The sequence below is a fragment of the Cucurbita pepo genome, chromosome LG05 (genome assembly GCF_002806865.2).
Source record: "Cucurbita pepo subsp. pepo cultivar mu-cu-16 chromosome LG05, ASM280686v2, whole genome shotgun sequence".
NCBI classification, from domain to species: Eukaryota; Viridiplantae; Streptophyta; class Magnoliopsida; order Cucurbitales; family Cucurbitaceae; genus Cucurbita; species Cucurbita pepo.
In genome coordinates this window covers 4939176-4962124 of record NC_036642.1, presented here as the reverse complement: position 1 = coordinate 4962124, position 22949 = coordinate 4939176, and the positions used below count along the sequence as shown (strand labels likewise).

Here is a 22949-nt window from a genome sequence, read left to right as displayed (position 1 = left end):
ATTTGGGAGCCCGCCTGAGCATAGCTCACAATTACTTATAGCTTTATACGTTTCCTGAAGTTAAGATGTTGGAATCTCCATCTTAATTGTGTTTTCCTGTGCAGTTGTAAATTGTAAAATTGTGGGAGTCTATTTGTTCTGGCTGATATATATTGCGTCAAAACACGAGTCCACATATATGAGCATTGATTTGAATTGCTTCGATTGGTTATCCTATCATATCCTCCATGTGGTCTGCTCAACAAAACTATTAGACCACAAGTCTACAAACAAACGGGCTATCAGTACTTCTAACCATCAAACGATATGAACAGACACAGTTCTTGGGAAACCTCCTTACCAATTCTGTTCTGAATATTAGCCTCCTCATTGCCCTTGAATGTTTAGAATTTACAATCCTTAGGTGATCATTTCAATCACTTTTCCAATCCTTAGATCAGTTCTATTAGCTTCCGAGTCCCTCTCTTTGCTCAATAGTTTCTTAGAACACTTATCATTACCTGATTAGATAGAGAAGTTAGCTGGGGGGTGGTGGGTGTCAGATATCTGATTTTTTCTGCCCCCATGATTAGAAACTGAAATTAACTTCAATTGCAAAGCTTACCTTTGGTGGATGAAAGGAAACTGAGCTTGTACCAAGAAAGAACTAAGATGTTTAGTTTTTGTGACTTGTACCAAGAGTTTTTTGAGTTTGAGTTCGAGTTTGAAGGTCTATCTTTTACCCCCATGTTGGACTTTTATTTTTATTTTATCCACATTTGGAAGTCTTGAGGTTGAGTTATGAGCTTCGTAGCCAAGATTTTGATTGGAATCACTGGTGTGTGATCTAGTGGTGATCTACTGGTATTTTTTTATGGAGATTCTATCTATTGCCGTAGGATTCCTATTCAAGATGATTCCTATTCAAGATCATTGCAGTTCCTTTTCACGGTTGTAGGACGGACGACGTCTATAGGTGGTAGGGTAGGATAGGGTAGAGTCAAATNCTATTTATTTTATTTTATTTTATTTTTTTGCTATTGATGGAAAATCATGTGAAAGAGTCATCCTTATCATTCACATATGTTTGATCCCTTCCTTTATCATCAAGAATTCTCTTCACTAAACTCAAGATCAGCCTTTTGCACAAGACTACGTGTTAATAACTAGAGTTTCCATTGATTGATGAGATTATCATGTCCACCTCCCTCCCCAACTAAATGGAACACATTTTCTTTCCTTTGTTTTGGGCTTCATGTTGTTCCCGTTGTAGTGGGCCTAATATAGAATCAAATTGTCGGCCATGGCCCATAGTCTTTGTCTATTATGTTGGGTGGGCCTAATGGTCCAAAATCTATTTAATAAGCATCCNAAAAAAAAAAAAAAAAAAAAAAAAAAAAAAAAAAAAAAAGCCTTTCATGTTGGTAAATTCATATCTACCCTTTGATTATAAAGTTGGTAAGATGGATTATTCAACTACCAAAAATCATACTTGGGTTCATTGAAATAAGTCTTCAAAGTCCAAAATATGTAGTAAGTTTGATGAGTATTTGTGAAGGGAGTTGGATGTAATTTTGTGACACTCATGTAAAGGAGGGTACATAAATGAACTGAAACCACGTCATGATGATTGAATGATTGAGAAATGCCCAAAGGAAAAGAAAGTTACTATCTATATTAACAACCTTCTTTTTTTACTATCTATATTAACAACCTTCTTTTTTTATGATTTTATTATATAAACTGCATGGTTAAACATGCTTTATTTTCCTAAATACACGTGAGCAAGGACAAAACATATTTAGCTTGTGTTGGTCAGTAGATAACATATATTAAATAAGTCCTTAAATTCTTTAAAAAAAATGCAAGTCTTTAAATTTTTTATTATGTCTAATAAATTTCTTAATCTTGTAATTAAAAAATGATTCCACTGAAAAAATGTTTAATTGAAATATAATTGAACGTAGGATAAAATATTTGTAGCACCATCTTTGTAGATGCTGCTACACACGTGGACTGCTTTCTCTACGTTATGTTATAATTTAAGTGATCTTGTATGGACCTATTTTTTAATTATTTTAATAACTTGGCGTGTTGGTCATAACTTGTAATATCTTTTTTCTATTAAATTGTTTGACCCTACAATTTCTTCCCCAAATGAAAGAGGACAACCTTTGTTTTTAACATTATGTATTGGATAATCTTCTAAAACCAACCTTTATTAAATTACAACAAAAATGGAAAATAAACCCCTACCAACCCTTCTCTCTCTGTATATATATATTAATTATTTATCTATTATATTAATCGGTGGATCTGTTCATTTCTTTGACCTAAAGAAATAGTTAAATTACGTCCGCATTTGCATACCTAACATTAGAGGTTCTAACGTGTAATTTAATTTTTATATATATATGTTTGCTTTTTTTCCTTTTTATATACGAAATAAAAAATATTTATAACTATAACAACATTGACCGATCAAATATTTTATGCTGAAAATATAATGATATATTTTAAATAATTTTGAAATCAAAAGAATGTCGACGTGGAAGGGATATTTGAACTTCCATCTTGGATCACATTATTTAATAATAAAACTAACGTGATACCGAAACGAGTGGACCCACCAATCCGTGCTTGGTTACCTTTAGCTCAGCTTATGTGGCGCCGCGTCATTTGGATCCACCATTGTGGTCCNCCCCCCCCCTTGTCCTAAATATCCGTTCTTTTTTTTCTAAAATTAAAATTGACATAATTATATAAAGTATAAATTTTAAATTTTATGAATTGAATTATATTTTTTTATTTTGAAGTTAATAGATTTATTAGATGGAGTTATTATACAATAAATATTGAAATATTTATTCAAATTTAAGATAAATATTAAAAAATTTAAAGTGAAACTGAGTAGTAAATTTAATGTATTAAAATATATAAAATAATTTGCAAATGGATAAAATCAAAAGTTTGAAGTGAGAGGGTTCCCATGAGTTAGTTGTTTTCAGGTGCAAAAGATATAAGAACCAATCAAAATATAATTTAATTTATTTTATTTTATTTTATTTTTAAATTCACCGGGTCCAGTTGTCGGTGCATGTGAAGATCTGAGTCAAGTCTGACCACGAACTTGACAAGTGGCATACTTACATTGTATGGTCCACCAGACAATTTTGTCAACGTGTCGAACTGTAATTGGCCATTTTTTTTATTTCAATTATAGCATTTTTTTTACTAAAATAATATCTAAATTACAAAAATATTAATTTTTAATATTTAATAAGTTCTTAAATTCATTAGATTTTTGTCCATATAAATAATCTATTCAATACAAAATTGAACAAATTTGATCTATTATGCATTTTTAAATTCAACGACAAGTTTATTAAATTTTGATTAACTTGTTAACTAATTTACCATTTTTTATTTTTTTTTAATTCAACTAGTTAAAAAATTTGAATTACTTAATTTAATAGAGAAAAATAATGTTTGACCATATACTGAGTCGTGTTTAGTAGTCATTCTATTTCAAAAAATTAAATCTATGAATACTTTTACTAAAGTATTGTAAATAAATATATAAAAAATAGTTTTACTATATATAAAAAAAAATTAATTTTTTTTTTTTTTTTTTTTTTTTTACTTTTTCCCATCCTATTTTGAAGATTTTTAGTTAATTATTCTAAAATTTTATTCTTTAGCATGGTAAAATGTGGACTAAATTTTTTTCTTAATTCATTATATATAATTATGTTTTTGTTCACGATGTAAGCTAGAAGAATAACATCTCATTGACTATATAAAAGTAACGATAACGAAATTTTATTAAAAAAATATTAAAAAATTACAACGTGTAAAACATGATTATTCTAGAATCTCCATTAATTACAAATAAAAATATTGTATGAAAAAAAAATAGTCAATAACTTTTATTTATTTTTAAGGATATGAAAAAGTTTCACAAAATTGTTGGAAAACAAACCTTATATTTTTACTAGTAAAAAAAAAAAATGGTAAGCTTATGCTTATCCTTTCCCTTTTAAATATTCGTGGATGAAAGTCTAACGAGATTTCAAACTCTCGAACTCTATTAAAAAAATGATTAACTTTATTAAAGTTGATTGGATTATATAATTAAACCGGATTAAAGTTAGTTTAAACGATAGAGTTCAAATTGATAATTTTATTTTAGTTTTTATGTTATATAATAATATAGGTTTAAAATATGTGGTTATTAAAAAAAAATATTTTAAAATAGTGAGTATAAAGTATGTCAATAATTGTCACTTTCCTGAAATGGGTATTGTTAATCTCAATGAACTCTTGAGATCTAAACCACGGTTTAATGCTTATCATCAACCATAAGGACGACACTTATCCACACTATGATGCCTTTTGTTACACCTAATTTTCACTTTTAAATTTAAAATTAAATAGTTAAAATTTGCATATTATAGGTAAAAGTCACAAAAATAATATTAAAAAAAAGTTGAAAAAAAAACATGATTTTGTTACTTTCAAATTTGTAATTTTTGAAAAGAAAACAGTACGTTTATATTTTTCAAACATTCAAAGCCAAAAAAATATAAATGTTGTCAAATCAATTGAAATGTAAACACATTTGAAAATAATAATAATAATAATAATTTTTAAATGCATTTAGTAAAGTTTTTTAATTTATTGATTATTTATAAAAGCTAGTTGTGCCAGCTTTACTGCTCTATCTTTCGGTCGGAGACAAGGGAGGGATCCCAAACTTCTCTCTCCCACCACCTGGCTGATGGAAATAGTATTGGATGGGCAAGAGTGCAAATTGGACTCAAGCGCTCTAGGAAATGAGCTATTATCTTGTTCAATACGGAGTTGCGTCAACTGTAGATATAGACTAGCGGGGAAGTGAATAGTACACGAAGACATTAAGGAAAAGTTGACTCCTAGATCTGGAACCTGAGGGTTTCCGTGACTCATAGGACTTCCCTTAACTCAGTCTTTTTAGTTCTCGAACCAAGGGACAAATTTATTTTTTGTTTTGTTAATTAGATTCATTAATGAACAATTTAGAGGAAAGAAAAGAAAATAAATAAATAAAAGAAAATAAAAGAAAAAGCAATTATTTAACGCGTGAAAATTGGAATCTCCGCCTAACTTGTTTTGATTTTTACTATTTATTTGGACAGTTATGACTTTCATATAAAATTTAATACCCACAAGAATTTTTAATTAAAAAAAAAAGCAATTATTTATCATTTTTGTTCATATTTTCATAATTATTTTATTAAAAAAAAAACTATTTTCACTAAAAAACAAAACCGTTTTTGTTTCATTCAATTTTAGCTAAAAATGATAAAAAACCGACATAAATTAAAAATAAACATAAAGGTGATTTTATCATAATTATGGAAGTGTATGAGTTGGCATAATATTTTTTATTTTTTATTTTTTATTTTTTATTTTTTTATTTTAAAATATAAAAAATATATATAATTTATTTGATCTTAAAAGGTCATAACCGTAAAGCTTTCAGTTTCAATTTCTGACCCATAAACGACGCCGTGACAATCCACTTGCTTTCTCCGCGTTTCTTTTTTCAAATACCATATTTTAAAAACTTTTATTTTATTTATTTATTGAGTTATTTTTAATTAAATTAATAAAAAAAAAAGGGAATATTGAAAAGGTTTGAACAAGATAGCAAAATAGGAATTGAAGTCCAGAAAACATTGGTTAAACCCAACAGGCCGCGCGCCGCCCGTTGTGTTTGGTACCAAATTTTGATATCAACAGGCGGAGAGAGAGAAAGAAATTGATATCCATTTGTTAATTGGCCTAATCCATGGGACACCCTTCATAGCTTCTTTCCAAGATCATAAAAACGAAATTTCCATCTCGATTCTCGATTCATTCTTCTCTGATAATTTTCCCATCAATCCTCGTCATCACCTTCTTCTTCGCCACAAATCCCTCTCTCTCTCTCTCCTCTGTACTTTCTTTTTTCTCTCTCCTAGTCCGCACTCTGTCATCACCTCCCCCAGTTTTCTTCCTCCATAAATATGGCTTTCTTTCAACCCCTTCTTACTCCGCCCGTTCATTGTTCATTAACTCTTTTTCTCTTTTTCCTCGTCGTTGTACCATTGCTTCCTCCCGCCGCCCCCATGCCTTTGCACGAAGTTTACTCTCCTCGCTTGGCCTATAGGGGTCCGGTTATTCCGGTCAGCAATCTCGTCAAGTTTCTCGAGCGTCTTCAGGTTGTGGCGCTCAATTCCTTTGGTAAACTTGATTTCGATCTTAAATATTACGTCGATTTGTCGCTTAAATTTGATTTGAATTCCACTGAGAGGGCTTTTGATGCCCTTTCACGATCCTCCAATGGCTCTGTCCCGGTTGAGGATTTGAAGTCGTTTATTAGCGAGTATTTCGATAGTGCTGGAACTGATATGGTGTACTCCGACCCGGTGGATTTTGTCCCTCGGCCTCAAGGGTTTTTGCCGAAGGTGGAGAATGCGGAGGTTAGAGCTTGGGCTTTGGAGATTCATAATTACTGGAAGAATCTTAGTCGGAAAGTCTCCGATGATATCATTCATCGCCCCGATGCTCACACTCTGCTGCCGTTGCCGATGCCCTGTATCATTCCCGGAGCCAGATTCCGGGAAGTTTACTATTGGGATTCCTATTGGATTATCAGGTATTGTGATGGCTACAGTTTTGTCTCGATTTCTTTCTGCTTTTTCAACGATTTTATTTTAATCTCCAGCGTTTTAACTTGACTTGTACTTTTCCAAGAAAACTGTTCCTGATTGAATTTGGCCTTTTATAAACTCACTTTTTTCTTCACATTGTTCTTATCTTTGCCGGCCCCTTTTCTTGGATTCTGTTTCCCCCTTTTGTCACTTTGTTAAGAAACAATCCTCAGGCCGTTCAACTGGTTTCTGTGAAATATTCCACTGTGAAATTTGGGAAATGCAGTTTGAAAATTTCCCATTAAGAAACTGAAAATTTTGTATATTATATTTTCTTGAATGATGACAAAACTGGGTGGGATTGTTCCCTCATTTGTTTTTATTTCATTTTGTGCAGAGGATTGTTAGCTAGTAAAATGTATGATACTGCCAAGGGAATTGTTATCAATCTCATTTCAATGATTGATGAGTTTGGCCATGTTTTGAATGGTGCTAGAGCTTATTACACTAACAGAAGGTAAATTAACTGATCAATCCCTGTGAAGAATGTGTGAAAATTTAGTAGTTTTGGAAACTGATTATCCAACCCTGGATTACATTTTGCAGTCAGCCTCCTCTCTTGAGTTCCATGGTTTATGACATATACCTTAGAACAGGTGATTTAGAGTTCGTGAGGAATTCCCTCCCAGCTTTGATCAAAGAGCATATGTTCTGGAATTCAGGTACGACGAGATACCGATGCGTCTTACTCGATCGATCATTATAGCTGTATCGATTTCCTTAGTTTTAGTAAGTTTGTAATTTAGTGTTTCTCTATTGGTTTTAGGATTCCATTCTGTTACTGTCCGGAAGGCTCCTGGTGGAAATCATTCTTTGTCTAGATATTATGCAATGTGGAATGAACCCAGGCCTGAATCTTCTCTGCTGGTGTGTTTTCCTCTTGGATCTTAGTTACCTACCTCCATAATATGAACTTACCTTGTGTTTGACTTCATGATTTATTCTTGACAGGATGAGAAACTTGCCTCAAAGTTTGTGAATAACTACGACAAGCAGCGTCTATACCGTGAACTCGCATCGGCTGCCGAATCTGGTTGGGATTTCAGTTCAAGATGGATGAGGTATAACCATTGTGATCTGGAATATCTGCAGAGCTAAGAGTTTATTAAGTTTTGAGACATTTTTATAGCATTACAGCAATGAAGTTTTTAAACGCTTTTGAGTTTACTTCTTGAAGGGATCACACGGACTTATCAACATTGGCTACAACTTCAATCTTGCCAGTTGATCTCAATGTATTCATACTCAAGGTATGGCTTGAACGAGTTCTTCGAAAACCTCGACGTTCTTCGTATCACCATTAGCACAACTAATGTTTTCTCTGAATTCAGATGGAACTTGACATCTCCAATTTGGCAAGAGCTGTTGGAGATTTCTGCCTTGCTTATAAATTTTTGGAGGCTTCACTAGTCAGAAAGAAGACAATCAACTCTATTTTCTGGAACTCAGAGAAGGGACAATGGCTTGATTACTGGCTTGATAATGGCTCTCACAAGGTATATATATATATGTATATAATTTCTGAAAACTTTCTAAGCTTTTGATACTCTTCTTTTAGCAGTTATGTTGATTGAAACTTTTGGAGCTTTCAGGGTGTTCATGCATGGGATGCTCGGAGCCAGAACAAGAACATATATGCTTCGAACTTCATTCCGCTCTGGATCGAATCGTTCTACAACGGTTTGTAGCTAATTCCCTCTTTATCATAAGCATTTTTTCAGCTAAGTTTCTCTGAAGGCTAAGGTTAGGAATGGTATGCTTGTTTTTGTATGAACAGACAGCATACAGATGAAGAAAGTGTTGAAAAGCTTACGGAAGTCAGGCTTGCTATGCAATGCCGGGATTGCAACTTCTACTATTAATTCAGGAGAACAATGGTTAGTAGTACTGAATCTTTAGGAACTGTTTGTTTTACATACACAACACTCAAACCTTTCATATCACTCAAACCTTTCATATCTGTACACAACAAAAGGGATTTCCCGAATGGTTGGGCGCCAATTCAGCACATGATCATCGAGGGACTGGCGAGATCGGAGTTGAAAGAAGCAAGGGTATTGGCTGAGGATATGGCCGTGAGATGGCTTCGAACCAACTATGTGGCTTACAAGAAAACAGGGTATATGCATGAGAAATATGATGTCCAAAAGTGTGGAGACTTTGGCGCAGGAGGTGAATATGTCCCTCAGGTACATCACTCATCTACTTGCATTGCATTTCTCTCTTCCACTCATTTGATTCATTAAGAAATGAAAAGTGTTCCTCTGCTGATCTGTTTCCTTTTGGTTCCTATGTTTGAGTGTAGACTGGTTTTGGATGGTCAAATGGAGTTGTCTTGGCTTTCCTTGAAGAGTTTGGATGGCCCGAAGATCAAAATATTGACTGCTAATTGACTAGACAGCCGTGTACATGTTTGGGAGTGACTTTGGAATTGCCTAACTTGACTTTTACGATGACCCACATGACTAAACTACTTTTGGCCATAGATTCATTGAAGAGTTTGGAGGTGATTTTGAAAGATGGGTAGAAAATTAGAGAGAGGAGCCCCGTGGTTCGACGAGCCTCCATGTTAATGTAAAGTTTAGGTAGTAAATATTATATTAGATTCATATTATATAATTCACACGATATCAAAATGAATGTAATGTCTTTCTAATATATTTGTCTATGCTTTTTTATGAAGTTTAAATCTCTATTACTATCGTTGTAGTACTAAAATTTCGCTCTAATATCAATTTTTAGATTTTTGTAGAGTAATTTGAATAACGAGTTTAAAATCGAGTTTTATTTACTTTTGATCTTAGATCGAAAGGTCTTATTCTTCCGAATTTTCATGAATTTCGTATTAATATTATAACATCCTATTATCTATTCTTCCTATATTTTGAACTAAATAAATTATTTAATAAAGACCAATAAAATTTACTCAATAAATTTTAATTAAAAATGCAATCCGAAAAATTCCTATTAAAATTCGTGTTCGACAATTAAAAAACATAATTTAGAGGCCCAATTTAATGTGTCAACTCGACAGGCCGAACTCATTAGACCATAAATTGATTTATGAGCTTAGCTTCTAGAAATTGGGTCCACTTTGAGGCTCAAACAATAATATTAACGTTTTGGGCCTCAACCTGTAACAAGCCCATTAAAGTTTTGGGCTCAATGGGCTGACCCAATGATCCACCAACAACTTTTTATCCTTTTCTCTTCTTGGGCCTTATTGACAAAAGTTGTGCCAATTTCACATCTCAAATTTAGATTTTTCTATCCACTAAAATTTTGGTGGCGAGAATTTAATTTCTGTTCATCTATTCAAACATTGAAATTTTATAATTTTAAAAAATTTAATCCTCCAAATAATTTAATTAAGCTAGTAGTTAGGCTCCTAAAAATGTAACTTTTTACATTAAAAAAAAAAAAATGTAACTTTGTAATATAAGGTATTTATACGGTTCATTCTTCATTTTTTCGAAATAAGAATTCATCCATAATACAAATATCTTAATAAATTTATTAATACATTCCACTAACTTTTTTTAACTTAAATTTAAATTGTGCCAAAGCATACATTTTTTAAATTAAAAAAAAAATTATCAATTGGGTTCTACATAAATTTATTAAAATTTGCATTATGATTATAGATTTTCTAAAAGATTGAGATTAAGATTTGGTGTAGCACTCAATAGACAAAAATAACATTTAATTTAATATGTAAAGAACTTTTGGATAATAATAATAATAATAATAATAATAATAATAATAAGAGCAATAATAAAGGTTCCAAAGGTGGTGGAGTCAGGTTCTTCCAACTTAATCCATTTGTGTCAATATCCATACCAATTAAAACAACTTTCATCAAATAAATTATTCCAATGCTCTTTTCTATTTAATCTCTCTTTTAAAACTAAAATACCAATATTTTGATTCAATTTATAAATTACAATTTAATTCAAAATCTACTTCATTCTAATAAATAATTATTTTTCGTTTTTATTTTATTGTTTTATTACTTAAAAACCCTCCACCTAATACATATATTTTTAAAAAAAAATTTCACGAATTTTGTATTATGAATTAAAATAATATGTTTAGAAGAAATTAGCAATGAATTAAGAGACTCCAATGGGACAATCTGTTTTGTTTGTATTCACATCTTCTTCCATTGCCATCAAATTATTAAACTTTTAAAAAAACATTTGACATTTGACATTTGACAACATTATTATTTACGAACCAAATAATTAAAAGTGGAAAAAAGAAAACTTTGGTTTAAAGATATTGATTGGTGATATGAAAGAAGATGCATGGGAGGATTGGGATCCAATAATTTAAGAGCAAAAGAGGATTGAAAAATTAGGCCCCAAAAACCCTAATTTTAAGGGGGAGGGACCCTTCAAAGATTCCTAGCCTTCCCCACATCAAACGTCTACTTACTGCCAATTATTGAACCTTTCTTTTATGTATTCCTAACATATTGTGTATTTATATTATATAACCTAAGCTTCCTTCCACGTTATTATATTCGAATAAGTGGGTATCGTTTATTAAATATGTTTTGGTTACGAAAAGAGGGTTAGTGGAAACAAATCACAAATCGGATAGTTTATTTTCATATCACATCAGTCGGATTGTAAAAGATTTCAACGCATAAATAAATAAGAAACAAACACGAATTGCTCCAAGCAAAACACGTTAGTTATAAAGTCTTTTAGGCTAGGTTGTAAGGTACAGGATCTTCGTAGTAGGATGAACCAACATCTAGCTGACTCTCACAATTCTATTGTCTCTCCCTCTCGGTCGAGTCGAAAGGGTCCTGATGTAGTGGGATTGTTACAATCCGACTACCCAATCCAACAAGTCAAAGACAAGTTGACCATAGGTTTGAATCTTGTTTCTATGATTGAGCCACCGAAAAGGAAGGTTGTGATGTTCCACATTGGTTGGGGAGGAGAACAAACCATCATTTATAAGGGTGTGGTAACCTTCCCCTAGCAGACGCGTTTTAAAACATTGAGGGGAAGCCCAAAAGGGAAAGTACAAAGAGAACCATATCTGCTAACGGTGGATTTGGGTCGTTACAAAGGTGCACCTTAAGACTACTCTTATTCAAATATGGTATCGATTCATTTATGTACTAAAATATAATATATGATTGAAAAATTTAGAAAAGGGAGAAAGACATAAAAAAGTATATATATAGACAAAATAGGGTTTAAACCTAACCATTAGTATATGATATATAATATAGTTAAAAGTATAATGTTGAATAATAAATCATCCATGGAACATGGTGTAAATGTCACACATTTATTTATTTATTTATTTAAAAAATGATAAAGAAATTTGTTAATAGGTATGTTATTAATCACTGTCCTCGCCTAGATTAGGTTGGATTAAATTTAGATTAGTGAAAGATGGTTGGGCAATTAAACACCCAAATAATTAGGGATTAATGATGGATTAAGCAAAAAGACACACAAAATCCAAGATTAGGATTTCATGGGCTGTATCCATATCTTGGACACAAATCACAATCCAATTTACATATTTTTTTAATGTGGTGGAGTTGGAATTTCCTTTTCAATTTACATATTTATGTCCTTTTTTAACATTAAAAATGTTTTATTTATTTCTTCATACTTCGATTTGATTTTGCTTTATTACCAGATTTCTTTTTATTAATGCGCTTATCCTCGATTACTATGCAAATTAACATCCTTAATTAATTAATTAACTAATCAACTAATCATAATGCTCCCTTTTGTCCTCTTTCTTGGTGCTATTTTGTTGCGTTAATTCTTAATTATGTTAATTATGTTGCCCCACCACCATTACCTTCTATTCTAACCTTTTTTTTTCAAAAATTAAATGTCACTATATTCAAATATTAATACCCTCAATAAATATCTTCATAACATATATATAATATATCAATTTATAAATTATGGTTTATCATAGGAACATGTATATACATATATGTGATTCGCTGATTATTCTTATTATAGGCTATTCACTTAGATTTGTCTATACAAACTATTTAATGATCATATTATGAATATCTACCCACGTAATTTTATTAAAACAATACAAAATACTCAATTTACATGTCTATTAACTCACTCTTTTTTCGGAGAAGATAATGCATATTATCTTTACGTGACGACTATAGTAAATTTTGTTTTAGGAGATAAAAGGCGACCTCCAAAATAAGGAAAACTTTGAACATAGGTGTGAAGTTTGCCACACAGACACACGGTTAAGTTAGCTAAGGAAGGAGGAAGAAAGCTTTAGAATTTGTGGTGTCGGGTGTCATAATCGCATTTGTGTGGTAGCAGGACAATGATTGTGTGACATTCCTTCTAACGTAACGAATAAATCAGTTATGAGAAATTCGGACTTTGCAGACAACATTGACGTATGCTTGAGACTCGGGTCACGTTTGAGAGAAATATTTTAGAAACCGTGAATGAGAAAATATGTTGAAAACAATTTGAAGAAAAAAATAATGTTATGAACTAGAAGCAATTAGACGACAACAATCAAGTATGAAGTAGTAACAACTAATCATATCCCCTAATAGTAAATTTTGGGACATTTTAGTTCTATCGGGTGTAAACATGATTTTGGTGAATGACCATACAACCCCGTACTGACACAACATGAAATAATAAAGGTTTATTTAAAATAGATTTGGAACGAGCATGCGGTCATGGACCATACGTCCTGGACAAACATGACCGAAACATCTGACATGTGATCACAGACAACACGCCTTGAATATGTATGACCATAACACCGGACACAAAGATGGCATTAAGGCGAATAAGGTTGTATGAAAATGTGATGAAGAGCGGGTAATTATATCAAAGCACTATGGGGAATAAGATAATGGGGGTTGTGGAGTAGAGAATATGATGTCACAGGGTCCCCTCCTTAGGCCACGGGTTTGTGTGGTAAGTGCTCCAAAAAGCTCGAATTTTTTCTTTTTTCCTTTTTTTATTTTTTTAATTCTAACTTTTAGCTCACCATCAAATTTAAATAATTTAATTACCTTTCTTTCTACCAAAAACAAAATCCTTGATTAAAATGTATAAAACTAATAATAACAATATCTTTTTTTTTTTTTCATTTTTTAATACTTCCAAGTAAATTAAACATGGCTTTATCTATATATTTATCGTATTTCTTAATCTTTGTGGAAAATTTAGTATTTTGGAAAATAGTATAAAAAGATTATATAATTACAGAAAACACCTTCCCAATTTTGGATTATATCATGTGAAGCTTACTAAAGTGAAAAGATGAATGAAGGTGACTAGGGTTGTGACACATGCCTGCCCACGTGACATGTTGCAATTAATAATTCATTGTGACTTATTTTTCAATTTATACAATTTTTCTCTCTTCATTCAATAATACATCTAAATCAAAAGGGTTATAAATCTAATATCTTTCCTACCATATGCTTAATTTTAAATTCTTAAATTACAAATAAATACGTTATTAACTCAAGTATTTTTTTTTATTTTGATATATATAATAATAAGAATACTTTCGGTCAATGTTTCGTCAAACGGATAAATACACTAAGTTATGGTTTTGTTTGTGATTTAATGAAAAATATATCTATGTTAATATTAACATTGAGATCTAGATCAAAAATTGGCATTTTTGGTTTTTACCTTTGATTTTTGGCTATCAATATGAGTTAAATTGATATCTAAGATGTGATAGATTGTATTTTTTTTTTTTTGTTCTTATTTGTAACTTTTGATCATATCAATATCGAGATTAGGTAATTCAATATCATATTTTTTTCTTTTATGCATGATTTTTAGTAATTTTTTTGTCATATTGTAAGAACAAAAACAAGGATCAAACTAACATTTTCGTCCCGTGATTTCACCACCTTTGTACAAAATCATGCAATGTGATTTTGTTCCCGATATTATATTATAATATTATAAGTTTTAGAAGTAGACTAAGGCGTTTTATTACTATGAATTTTGATTATGATTACAATCCATGTTTATTATGAAAAAGTAAACACATTAATTATAGTTTACATGATTATTTATGATAAAATGTTGATATAATCATGGTTAAATTTAACTGGAACTGTTATAAGAGATTCGTTGAATAAAACCAGACATTTTAAGGAATTCCATGAATCCAACCATGTGTGTATTGAAGAGCGAAAGAAACTTCGTAATTTGCCAAATAAGAAATTTTAATTTAATTTATTTATGGGGATGACAACTAGTTCAGTTCAATTAATTTCAAACCATGTGATTGGAGTCTTGATCTGTTGGATAATAATAATAATAATAATAATAATAATAATAATAATAATAATAATAATAATAATAATAATAATAATAACAATAATACAACAAAAAAAGAAAATAACTAAAATTTAAAAGATGCCTTTTCGACGATTAATGATTAGCCAGCTGGCATTTTCCTTCTCCCCGTATCAGTCTTACGGAATCGAGGCCGTGGAATTGACCCTTCCAGCCGATCCGAACAACCCCTCACGTGCACTCCTTCTCTCTCCTCCCAACGTGTCACTCTACGACTTTTTCAACCCTTTTAAATTAATCGCCGACTCCTCCCTAACCAATCAACGCCTCATAATTCTCAATCATTCCATTTATTTTCCTTTTTTCTATTTTAAATTTACGTGAAACTATTGTTACTCTACTAATTTCTTTAAATATCTATATTTCTTTTGTACTTACATGTACTTAGTCCTTAATATGTATGATTTCTTTAAGATTTTCATAAAAAATTTAATTATATATAACTTTAAAAAGAAAATTATCTCGACCAAGAAATATACAAACTTTCAAAACTTATATATATTTTACCCTTAATTTTTTATTTTCTAATTTTTAATGGTAAAATTATGAATTTGGTTATTATGGTTTATAGAAAATTTTTACCTCCAAAACGTCGTCGTTGCAACCTACATATACCCAACCTAAATTAAAGCTACACGCATTTTTTGAATATAAAAATAAAAAAATAAAAAAAGTGGAAAAGGGAATGGCCATCTGTCACCTTTTCTAATTCCAATTCCACATCCAACTAAAAGCTATGAACCCAAAACGTTTGCGTATGAAACTTTTTTTCTTTTCTATATATATATATATATATTAATAATTTAAAAGAAATTATTATTTTTTTGTCTAGATTTTATGTTATTTTAATTTAATGAGAAAAAAGTGAAGGGAAATTAGTAAAAAGTAGCCGAGAAAGAAAAAGAAAAAAGAAAAAGAAAGAAATAGTAATAAATGAATGGAAGCTCCCAATTACCCATTTGAATAAAGGAAACAAAGGCGTTCTGAAATGACAAATATGTTATCCACCCTCTCTCTCTCTCTCTCTCTCTCTCTCTCTCTCATGGGGCTTTATAAATTGCAGTCCAAACCCTATCCCCCGGCTTCCCTTATTAACAAACCCTTCTCTCTCTCTCTCTCTCTCTCTCTCTCTTTTTCAATTCCTCTGCCTTCTGAAGTTGACACATGAACCCCGGCGTGGCCTGCCATTTCTGACACTCTCCTCCATTCCCTCCAAATGCTCGATTCTTTCTACTACCTCGCCGGCTCCCCCGGCCCCTCCGGCTTCGGCTCCAAATCCACCGCCGAACAAGTCACCGCCTCCTCTCCTCTCCCCCTCCCTTCCCTCACCGCCATCATCACCGGTATTACTCTCCTCTCTTCTTTCCGTCTCACCCTTTTATTTATTTATTTATTTATTTATTTATTTATTTATTTATTTTCAGGCGCCACGTCTGGTATTGGAGCTGAGACGGCTCGGGTTCTAGCCAAACGTGGGGTTCGTCTCATCCTCCCCTCCCGGAACCTCAAAGCCGCCGAGGAAACCAAGGCGCGGATCCTCTCCGAATGCTCCGATTCCCAAATCATCGTTATGCCACTTGATTTGAGCTCTCTTTCTTCCGTTACAAACTTTGTTCATCAATTTCAATCTCTCAACCTTCCTCTAAACCTCCTCATGTAAATTTCCCTTTTCTTTCATCACTCTAATTATTCTCTTAACCATAACGCCGTTATTCATTTTAATTTCTTTTTTTAATTTTAGAAATAACGCTGGCAAATTCTCGCATGACCACGCAATTTCCGAGGACGGGATCGAAATGACCTTCGCCACTAATTATTTGGGTAATTTTAAAAATATATAAATATTATGTATTTTGAAGTTTATTTATATTATGTGATAAATTATTATTATTATTTTATTCAGGTCATTTTCTGTTGACGAAACTGTTGGTGAATACGATGGCGGAGACGGCGAAAGCGACGGGGGTTGAAGGGCGGATAGTGAACGTGTCGTCGAGTATTCACGGGTGGTTTTCCGGCGACATGATTAAATATCTGGGCCAGATAAGCCGGAACAAAANGGGGGGGGGGGGGGGGGTTTGACTTTGTGTATTAATAATTGTAATACAGTTAATGTGGGTGGATTCCCAGCAGGAACTACGATGCCACACGTGCGTACGCGCTCTCCAAGCTTGCCAACGTTCTTCACACGCACGAACTCGCTCGCAGATTGAAGGTTCTTTACATTCTAATATTATTTATTACCTCTTCTTCATTTTTTTTGGTTTATTTATTTATTTAATTTTTTTTTTTGATTTAGCAAATGGAAGCTAATGTTAGTGTGAACTGCGTTCATCCCGGAATTGTAAGAACTCGACTCACCAGAGATCGTGAAGGTTTTATAACTGGTATGAATTTTATTTTATTTTATTTTATTTTTCTTTTCGGTTAATTCAATATTAAATAAATAAATAAAAATGCAGATTTGGTGTTCTTTATGGCTTCCAAGCTGTTGAAGACAATCCCTCAGGTAAACAATTCAAAACCTCTGGATAATTTAAAAAAAAATAAAAAAAAAAAAAACAGAAAAAGAAGATTAAAACTGACACCGGCCGCCTGATGCTCTTCTTGGACAGGCGGCGGCAACGACATGCTACGTGGCGACGAGCCCGAGGTTAATCCACGTCACCGGGAAGTATTTTTCAGACTGCAACGAAGCCTCGCCGTCGAAGCTCGCCGCTAGCCCAACGGCAGCCGCCCGTCTCTGGTCCGCCTCCGAGATCATGGTCAACACTAAGTCAAAGCTGGTTTTCGATCCAAACAACGGGTTGGAGTAATTTAGTATATTAAAAATCCAAATCCAAAAAAATTTATAAATTGTTTGGTTTAGAGAGGGAGAATCTTAGTCCAGAAATGAACTATAAATATATATAAATATATATATTGGTAGATGGTAGGTAGACAAAAAGCAAGAAGCTAGGTAGCTAGTGGAAGGGGGGAAGGAATATATTCACATCAAATGTAATATTATATAGTTTCTTTTTTTAATTTCTCTGTTTATAATGTGGTAATGGATATAATCAAATATCTAATTTTCTTATATTTTTAATTAACTACTCAATTTTTTATAATTTCAATATATATATATATGGTGACATATCAGCCAAGTTAAGTGCCTGATTACACTTTAATTATATTATTGGACCCATCAAGTATTGGATGATTTGGCTGTGTATAAGATCATTTAATCATGATGATACTAAGATTCTAGGGCCATATTTAAAGTAAGAAAAAAAAAAGTGGCTTTATTTATTTATTTATTTCTATTTTTAAATGGAAATAATTAAAATTAGACAATGACTACTATTTCATTCCAATTATTTGAAAGACCCATGCTTTTGTTTAGTTACAAAATACGAAAACGACGGCGTATTGCATCTTTGGACTTTGGGGGGATGTGGGGTAGGATGGTGGCAGATTTTCATGTGGGTGGGATTATATTTATTTTTTTTATTTTAATAATTTAAAAGAAAAAAAAAATCATCAATATAGGACCTACTAACATGTGCCCTTAGTTTTAAAAAATACCCCTATGAAGTCATGGATTTAAATTATGGATGGTCTCCTACCTAAAATATAAAATAATTCATTGAGTTATTTTAATATTTAAATATCGTAAAATTAAATAGTTGTCAATGTGAACGGTCAAAGTATGGTGTATGTAGCTCTAGTATCCATATTTATTCAAAATAATTAGTTTTAATAATAATTTCATATATAAAAACAAATTAATTAATTAGGTCCTTAAATTTTTAATTTAGTCTTTCGAAGAAATTCTTGTTGAGGTATACATCAAACGGGCCTGCCCACAAAGAAGCCCAAAATGAGGCCCATTCAAAGTCCAGACCCATTGGTTGCCAGATCATGCAATTTTCATTCGATTGACACGTGGGACGTCTCGTTTTCATCGACCGGTGATAACCGGTTCGAACGCTCAGGGTTTGGTTGAACCAACCCGTCTTTCTGAACTGTTTTCGATCAGAACGGGATTCGGCGACAGGCAGTGAATTATGGCGTCGGTTTCAGGGCTTTGTTTATTCTAATCTCTCTCGGACTAATAAGTTCCCAGGAAGTTTTTGATTTCGATTTGAACATTTTCATGCACTTGGCATTCTCCTCTTCTTCCTAATCCCGCCATGGAAGCTTCCCTTTCTTCAGCTGCTTCAAAAGGTCTGAATCCTTTTTCTTCTAAAGATAATGCATCTCTGTTCTTCTTTTTCATCGATAATACACTTGATGAGAATTGCCTCAAATTCATAACTTAATTGCATATTTGAAAACCTAATTTGCTATCGATTGGCGATTCTTTCATCAATTTGCACTCATGAATTGAGCAGATGTGGTTTTTTAATCCTTTAATCGATTGTTGATGTAAATATGCAACTTCGTAAAAGATTCAGCAGATGTGGTTGTTTAATGTGGCTTTTCTGGTGATTGATTTTATTTTTCTCGCGGGAAAATACTATTGTTCATCATTATTCTCAATAGTTAGTCAACTGAAACGTCTTGTTGTATTTTCATTTCAGGAATAAATTTATCTGCAGAATTTGTGTGTTTCAGAAAGGAAAAATTTGTACCAAGAGCTCATAACTTTCTGTCATTCAATTCAGCCTATAAATATCGACCACTGCTCTTAGGTCAGACAAAGGATTTCTGTAGGAAGAATAAGTGTGCGACGGTAGATTACCATTACCTTTCTTTCTCTCCGCAGTCTCAATAATTACTTTCGATTCTTTTTGTATGCAAAATGTCACTGTTGAATCTTTCCCTTTTCCAGTTTACGTGCAGTCAGAGGAGAGAATTTTCTGTTGTCGAGGGCAGGTACGCTAACAAACCGTGTTCAATTGCCATATTTGTATTTCAACTGATTTCCATGGTTTGAAATTTGTGAAAGAAAAATAGGACTTCAATAAAAACTATATTCAAAGATCAAATGTCAAGTCTAATTAATCACAAAGCTTCATTTCGATTTCTTAATAGTTGGCGGCTGGAGGACGTTTCTTGGAATTTGGTCTTACAAATTAGTGTGCTGGAGCATCCTTGCATTTCCATCATTCATAAAACTGATCAATGGGAAAAATTAGTGTGATTGGATTTAACAGCCATTTTATCATCTAAATGCTTTAAAGCTGCATACACATGATTTAAAAGAAGCATTGCTGCATTTTAAACATTGTTATAACGTTTTTTTTTTCTTTATCCATATAAGTAACTAATCATCTTTCTATTTCTACTTTTCTTGTGTTCATTTTGACGTTCCTTTCTATTATCTCTCAAGGTGTATAGATGACATATATGATGATTTAGCTAAACGTCTTCTTCCAACAGCAGCAGCAGCAGCTTCAGATCCTGATCTTAAGTAAGTTGCACCTTTCAAAACTTTAAAATGAGGGGGTTCAGGTAGTACACCAGATAATAAATACGATTTTTGAAAAAATATTACAACATATTATTATCCACTTGGTATTGATAATTTTTTGCCGCATCAGCAACATTAAAATCTTATAACCCCGACCAGAGTTATTGTATTTAATAGACAGAAAAAACCATCTCTGTAGAATTTCAACGATAAGCGCAGCATGGTGCCTTTTTTGATTCTGATTACCTTGAATCTCCAATGCCACATTTGTGTGTGTGTGTGTGTTTTTTTTTTTTTTTTAATCTTTTGACTAAAATATACCACTTGTTTCTATTGCCCCTTGACCACCCCAAGGAGATTAAAATAGCACCAAATCCCATCATTCTATATAAAAACACATATAATTCCATATTTCAGTCAAAAATTAGAGATGTGCATACAAGTATATACGAGTCTTACAAATTTAATGTATTGAATAGGTCGATCACTTTTAAGTGAGGATTATAAAGCTTCAAATTTGATGTAACCTCTGTACTCAAACATGAATGACTCTGGAGGTATTGTCAGATAGCAATAATGGCAACCGATGTTATATTGTGTGAGACATAATTGAAAATGCTTTATTGTACTTAGAAAGAAGAGAGAGAGAGAGAAAAAAAAAAAAANAGATAATTCATTCCATGCAATAAAAAAAAAGAAAAAAAAGGACACATCCATTTATATTAAAGGGAGTGCGGTGGATAAGACAGCTTATTTTCTGATAAATTTCAGAATTCCTAATAACCTCTTCTTTCCCCTTTTTCAATTTTTATATTTAATGCTTGTGCCATTCCCACCTAGTATTCACATTTTTTTTTTGTACTTAACTGATCATGCAGATATATTATAGGTTTGGCTGGTCCTCCTGGTGCTGGGAAAACAACTGTAGCATCTGAAGTGGTGCGGCGATTAAATAAATTATGGCCTCAGAAAGCTTCTTCAATGGATTCTCAAGTAAAGTCTGCTGATGTTGCTGCAGTTCTCCCTATGGATGGTTTCCATCTTTATCGTTCTGAGCTTGATGCAATGGAGGTGAGTTTTTATATGTTGATTTCACGGAGTTTACACTGCCTCTTTTGTGGTACATCATATAGAACCATCAAACTTATAGGATTAGAAATTACATGTGGGGATTTAATTGTTTTGTATACAGTTTAATTTCTTTGATACATTGCTGAAGTCTTGTTTTTGGCCGGTAGTATTCCAGCCATACTTAACCATTTTCAATCAATGTTTCTACCTATGATCTTTTCGTGTACATGATCTGAGTAGAGATTTGGCATACTACAGCACTTTTCCCCCCTTAATCTTGTCATAGGTTTATCATGGCACTATTTCATCGAGTATTTTATGATTCCAGTGCGTGAACTACAAATGACATGCATAGTTATTATTACCATCTGATGGGCGAACTTTTGATCTAATCTTTTTAATAAGTTTGTCATGTATTATTATGATGTTATCGCCGTCTTTAATTCAAGATGCTACGTACATGCTCTTGTCGATGTCATGCCCTCCTGGCTTTGAGCTCAAAATCATTAACTGCTAAATCCACCTGTAAATCTTTTCTGTGATGTATGTTGCTTTACTTACTCCTAACTGTAAGCTGTGTCCTCATCTCAATAGAATCCAGAAGAAGCGCATGCAAGACGGGGAGGTGAGATCTAAGTTAAATTAATTGTTGATTTTATACCTTGCAAGCACCAGACGGGGTTGATTTCTAATTGATGAATCAGCTCCTTGGACATTCAATCCTCAGCAGCTACTCGCATGCCTCAAGACACTAAGAAGTCAGGTAATTTAGTTACTTAGGAAGAAAGGCATCATTTCTCTATTTGAGCATCCATGCTTTAGTAAGATATCTTCGTCGTGTTCTTTCTTTCTGTTCAGTTTGAAATGATGGCTTTTCCAGGGATCAGTATATGCACCATCATTCGATCATGGTGTCGGTGATCCAGTTGAGGATGATATCTTCGTGAGCCATCAGTAAGTGGTTTTTTCTTTTTCTTTTGCTATACTGTTGTATTAGTCAATCGTTGCAAATAATTTGGCCGACTACGAACGTTTCCCTTGCTGACATGATTATAACTAATGGAAATTCTTTGGGTACCTCTGTCTGGCAAACATAAACTAGGTACGGCAATTAAAATTTAAGAAGGCATTAATGGATTCATTACAATCTAAGGTGGAAAGCTGATACCAATCTCAACTAATCTTTGAACTAGGTTGAAAAGTTGTATCAATTGGCTGCCTGAAGTTTAGCATATCAAGTTTTGATCTCCTGATTTCTGTAAAATCATGTGATAAGATTTTCAAAAAAATTCATGGGGTTTTCTGCTTATATCCTTCTTTTGCTATACTGACAGCATTTTGATTGGAAAGTCAATCCATCTTTAATTTTGGGATTCAGTTCCGCCCCCCCAGCCCCCC

General features: G+C 32.5%; 3 protein-coding genes across 4 annotated transcripts in view; all 3 read left to right on the top strand.

Annotated features, from left to right (window-relative positions):
• Positions 1-5781: 5781 nt before the first annotated feature.
• Positions 5782-9414, top strand: LOC111795975 (probable trehalase). Its single transcript, XM_023678639.1, has 11 exons — positions 5782-6661; positions 7054-7173; positions 7263-7378; positions 7483-7583; positions 7668-7777; positions 7894-7966; positions 8048-8212; positions 8309-8396; positions 8494-8593; positions 8692-8905; positions 9022-9414. The coding sequence occupies exons 1-11, from the start codon at positions 6030-6032 to the stop codon at positions 9103-9105; spliced, it is 1803 nt and encodes a 600-aa protein (XP_023534407.1). The 5' UTR covers positions 5782-6029; the 3' UTR covers positions 9106-9414.
• A 6678-nt stretch (positions 9415-16092) lies between these two features.
• Positions 16093-18170, top strand: LOC111796013 (short-chain dehydrogenase TIC 32, chloroplastic-like). Of its 2 annotated transcripts, none has more exons than XM_023678691.1 (8): positions 16093-16425; positions 16507-16738; positions 16824-16903; positions 16986-17140; positions 17211-17297; positions 17382-17469; positions 17545-17591; positions 17698-18170. In XM_023678691.1, exons 1-8 carry the CDS (start codon positions 16299-16301, stop codon positions 17896-17898), a joined length of 1017 nt encoding a protein of 338 aa, XP_023534459.1. In that variant the 5' UTR covers positions 16093-16298; the 3' UTR covers positions 17899-18170. The 2 variants fall into 2 exon arrangements, with proteins under 2 accessions (XP_023534459.1, XP_023534460.1); XM_023678692.1 differs by having other exon boundaries at positions 16094-16425; positions 17214-17297.
• A 922-nt stretch (positions 18171-19092) lies between these two features.
• Positions 19093-22949, top strand: part of LOC111796016 (putative uridine kinase C227.14) — a 5223-nt gene continuing 1366 nt past the window's right edge. Inside the window, exons 1-8 of the mRNA XM_023678697.1 lie at positions 19093-19291; positions 19648-19799; positions 19899-19942; positions 20400-20480; positions 21359-21551; positions 22146-22176; positions 22256-22314; positions 22432-22505. Coding sequence (XP_023534465.1) covers positions 19258-19291; positions 19648-19799; positions 19899-19942; positions 20400-20480; positions 21359-21551; positions 22146-22176; positions 22256-22314; positions 22432-22505 — 668 coding nt within the window. The 5' untranslated portion in view covers positions 19093-19257. The remainder of the gene's footprint in view (positions 19292-19647; positions 19800-19898; positions 19943-20399; positions 20481-21358; positions 21552-22145; positions 22177-22255; positions 22315-22431; positions 22506-22949) is intronic.

What these genes read in the sequence shown, in the direction of transcription:
- LOC111796013 (XM_023678691.1), top strand. Translation starts at nt 16,299, where the DNA reads ATGCTCGATTCTTTCTACTACCTCGCCGGCTCCCCCGGCCCCTCCGGC. An exon ending in CCTCACCGCCATCATCACCG is followed by an intron (nt 16,426 to 16,506) that starts GTATTACTCTCC and finishes ATTTATTTTCAG; the next exon opens with GCGCCACGTCTGGTATTGGA. An exon ending in CTTCCTCTAAACCTCCTCAT is followed by an intron (nt 16,739 to 16,823) that starts GTAAATTTCCCT and finishes TTTTAATTTTAG; the next exon opens with AAATAACGCTGGCAAATTCT.
- LOC111795975 (XM_023678639.1), top strand. Translation starts at nt 6,030, where the DNA reads ATGGCTTTCTTTCAACCCCTTCTTACTCCGCCCGTTCATTGTTCATTA. An exon ending in GATCGAATCGTTCTACAACG is followed by an intron (nt 8,397 to 8,493) that starts GTTTGTAGCTAA and finishes TTGTATGAACAG; the next exon opens with ACAGCATACAGATGAAGAAA. An exon ending in GAGGTGAATATGTCCCTCAG is followed by an intron (nt 8,906 to 9,021) that starts GTACATCACTCA and finishes GTTTGAGTGTAG; the next exon opens with ACTGGTTTTGGATGGTCAAA.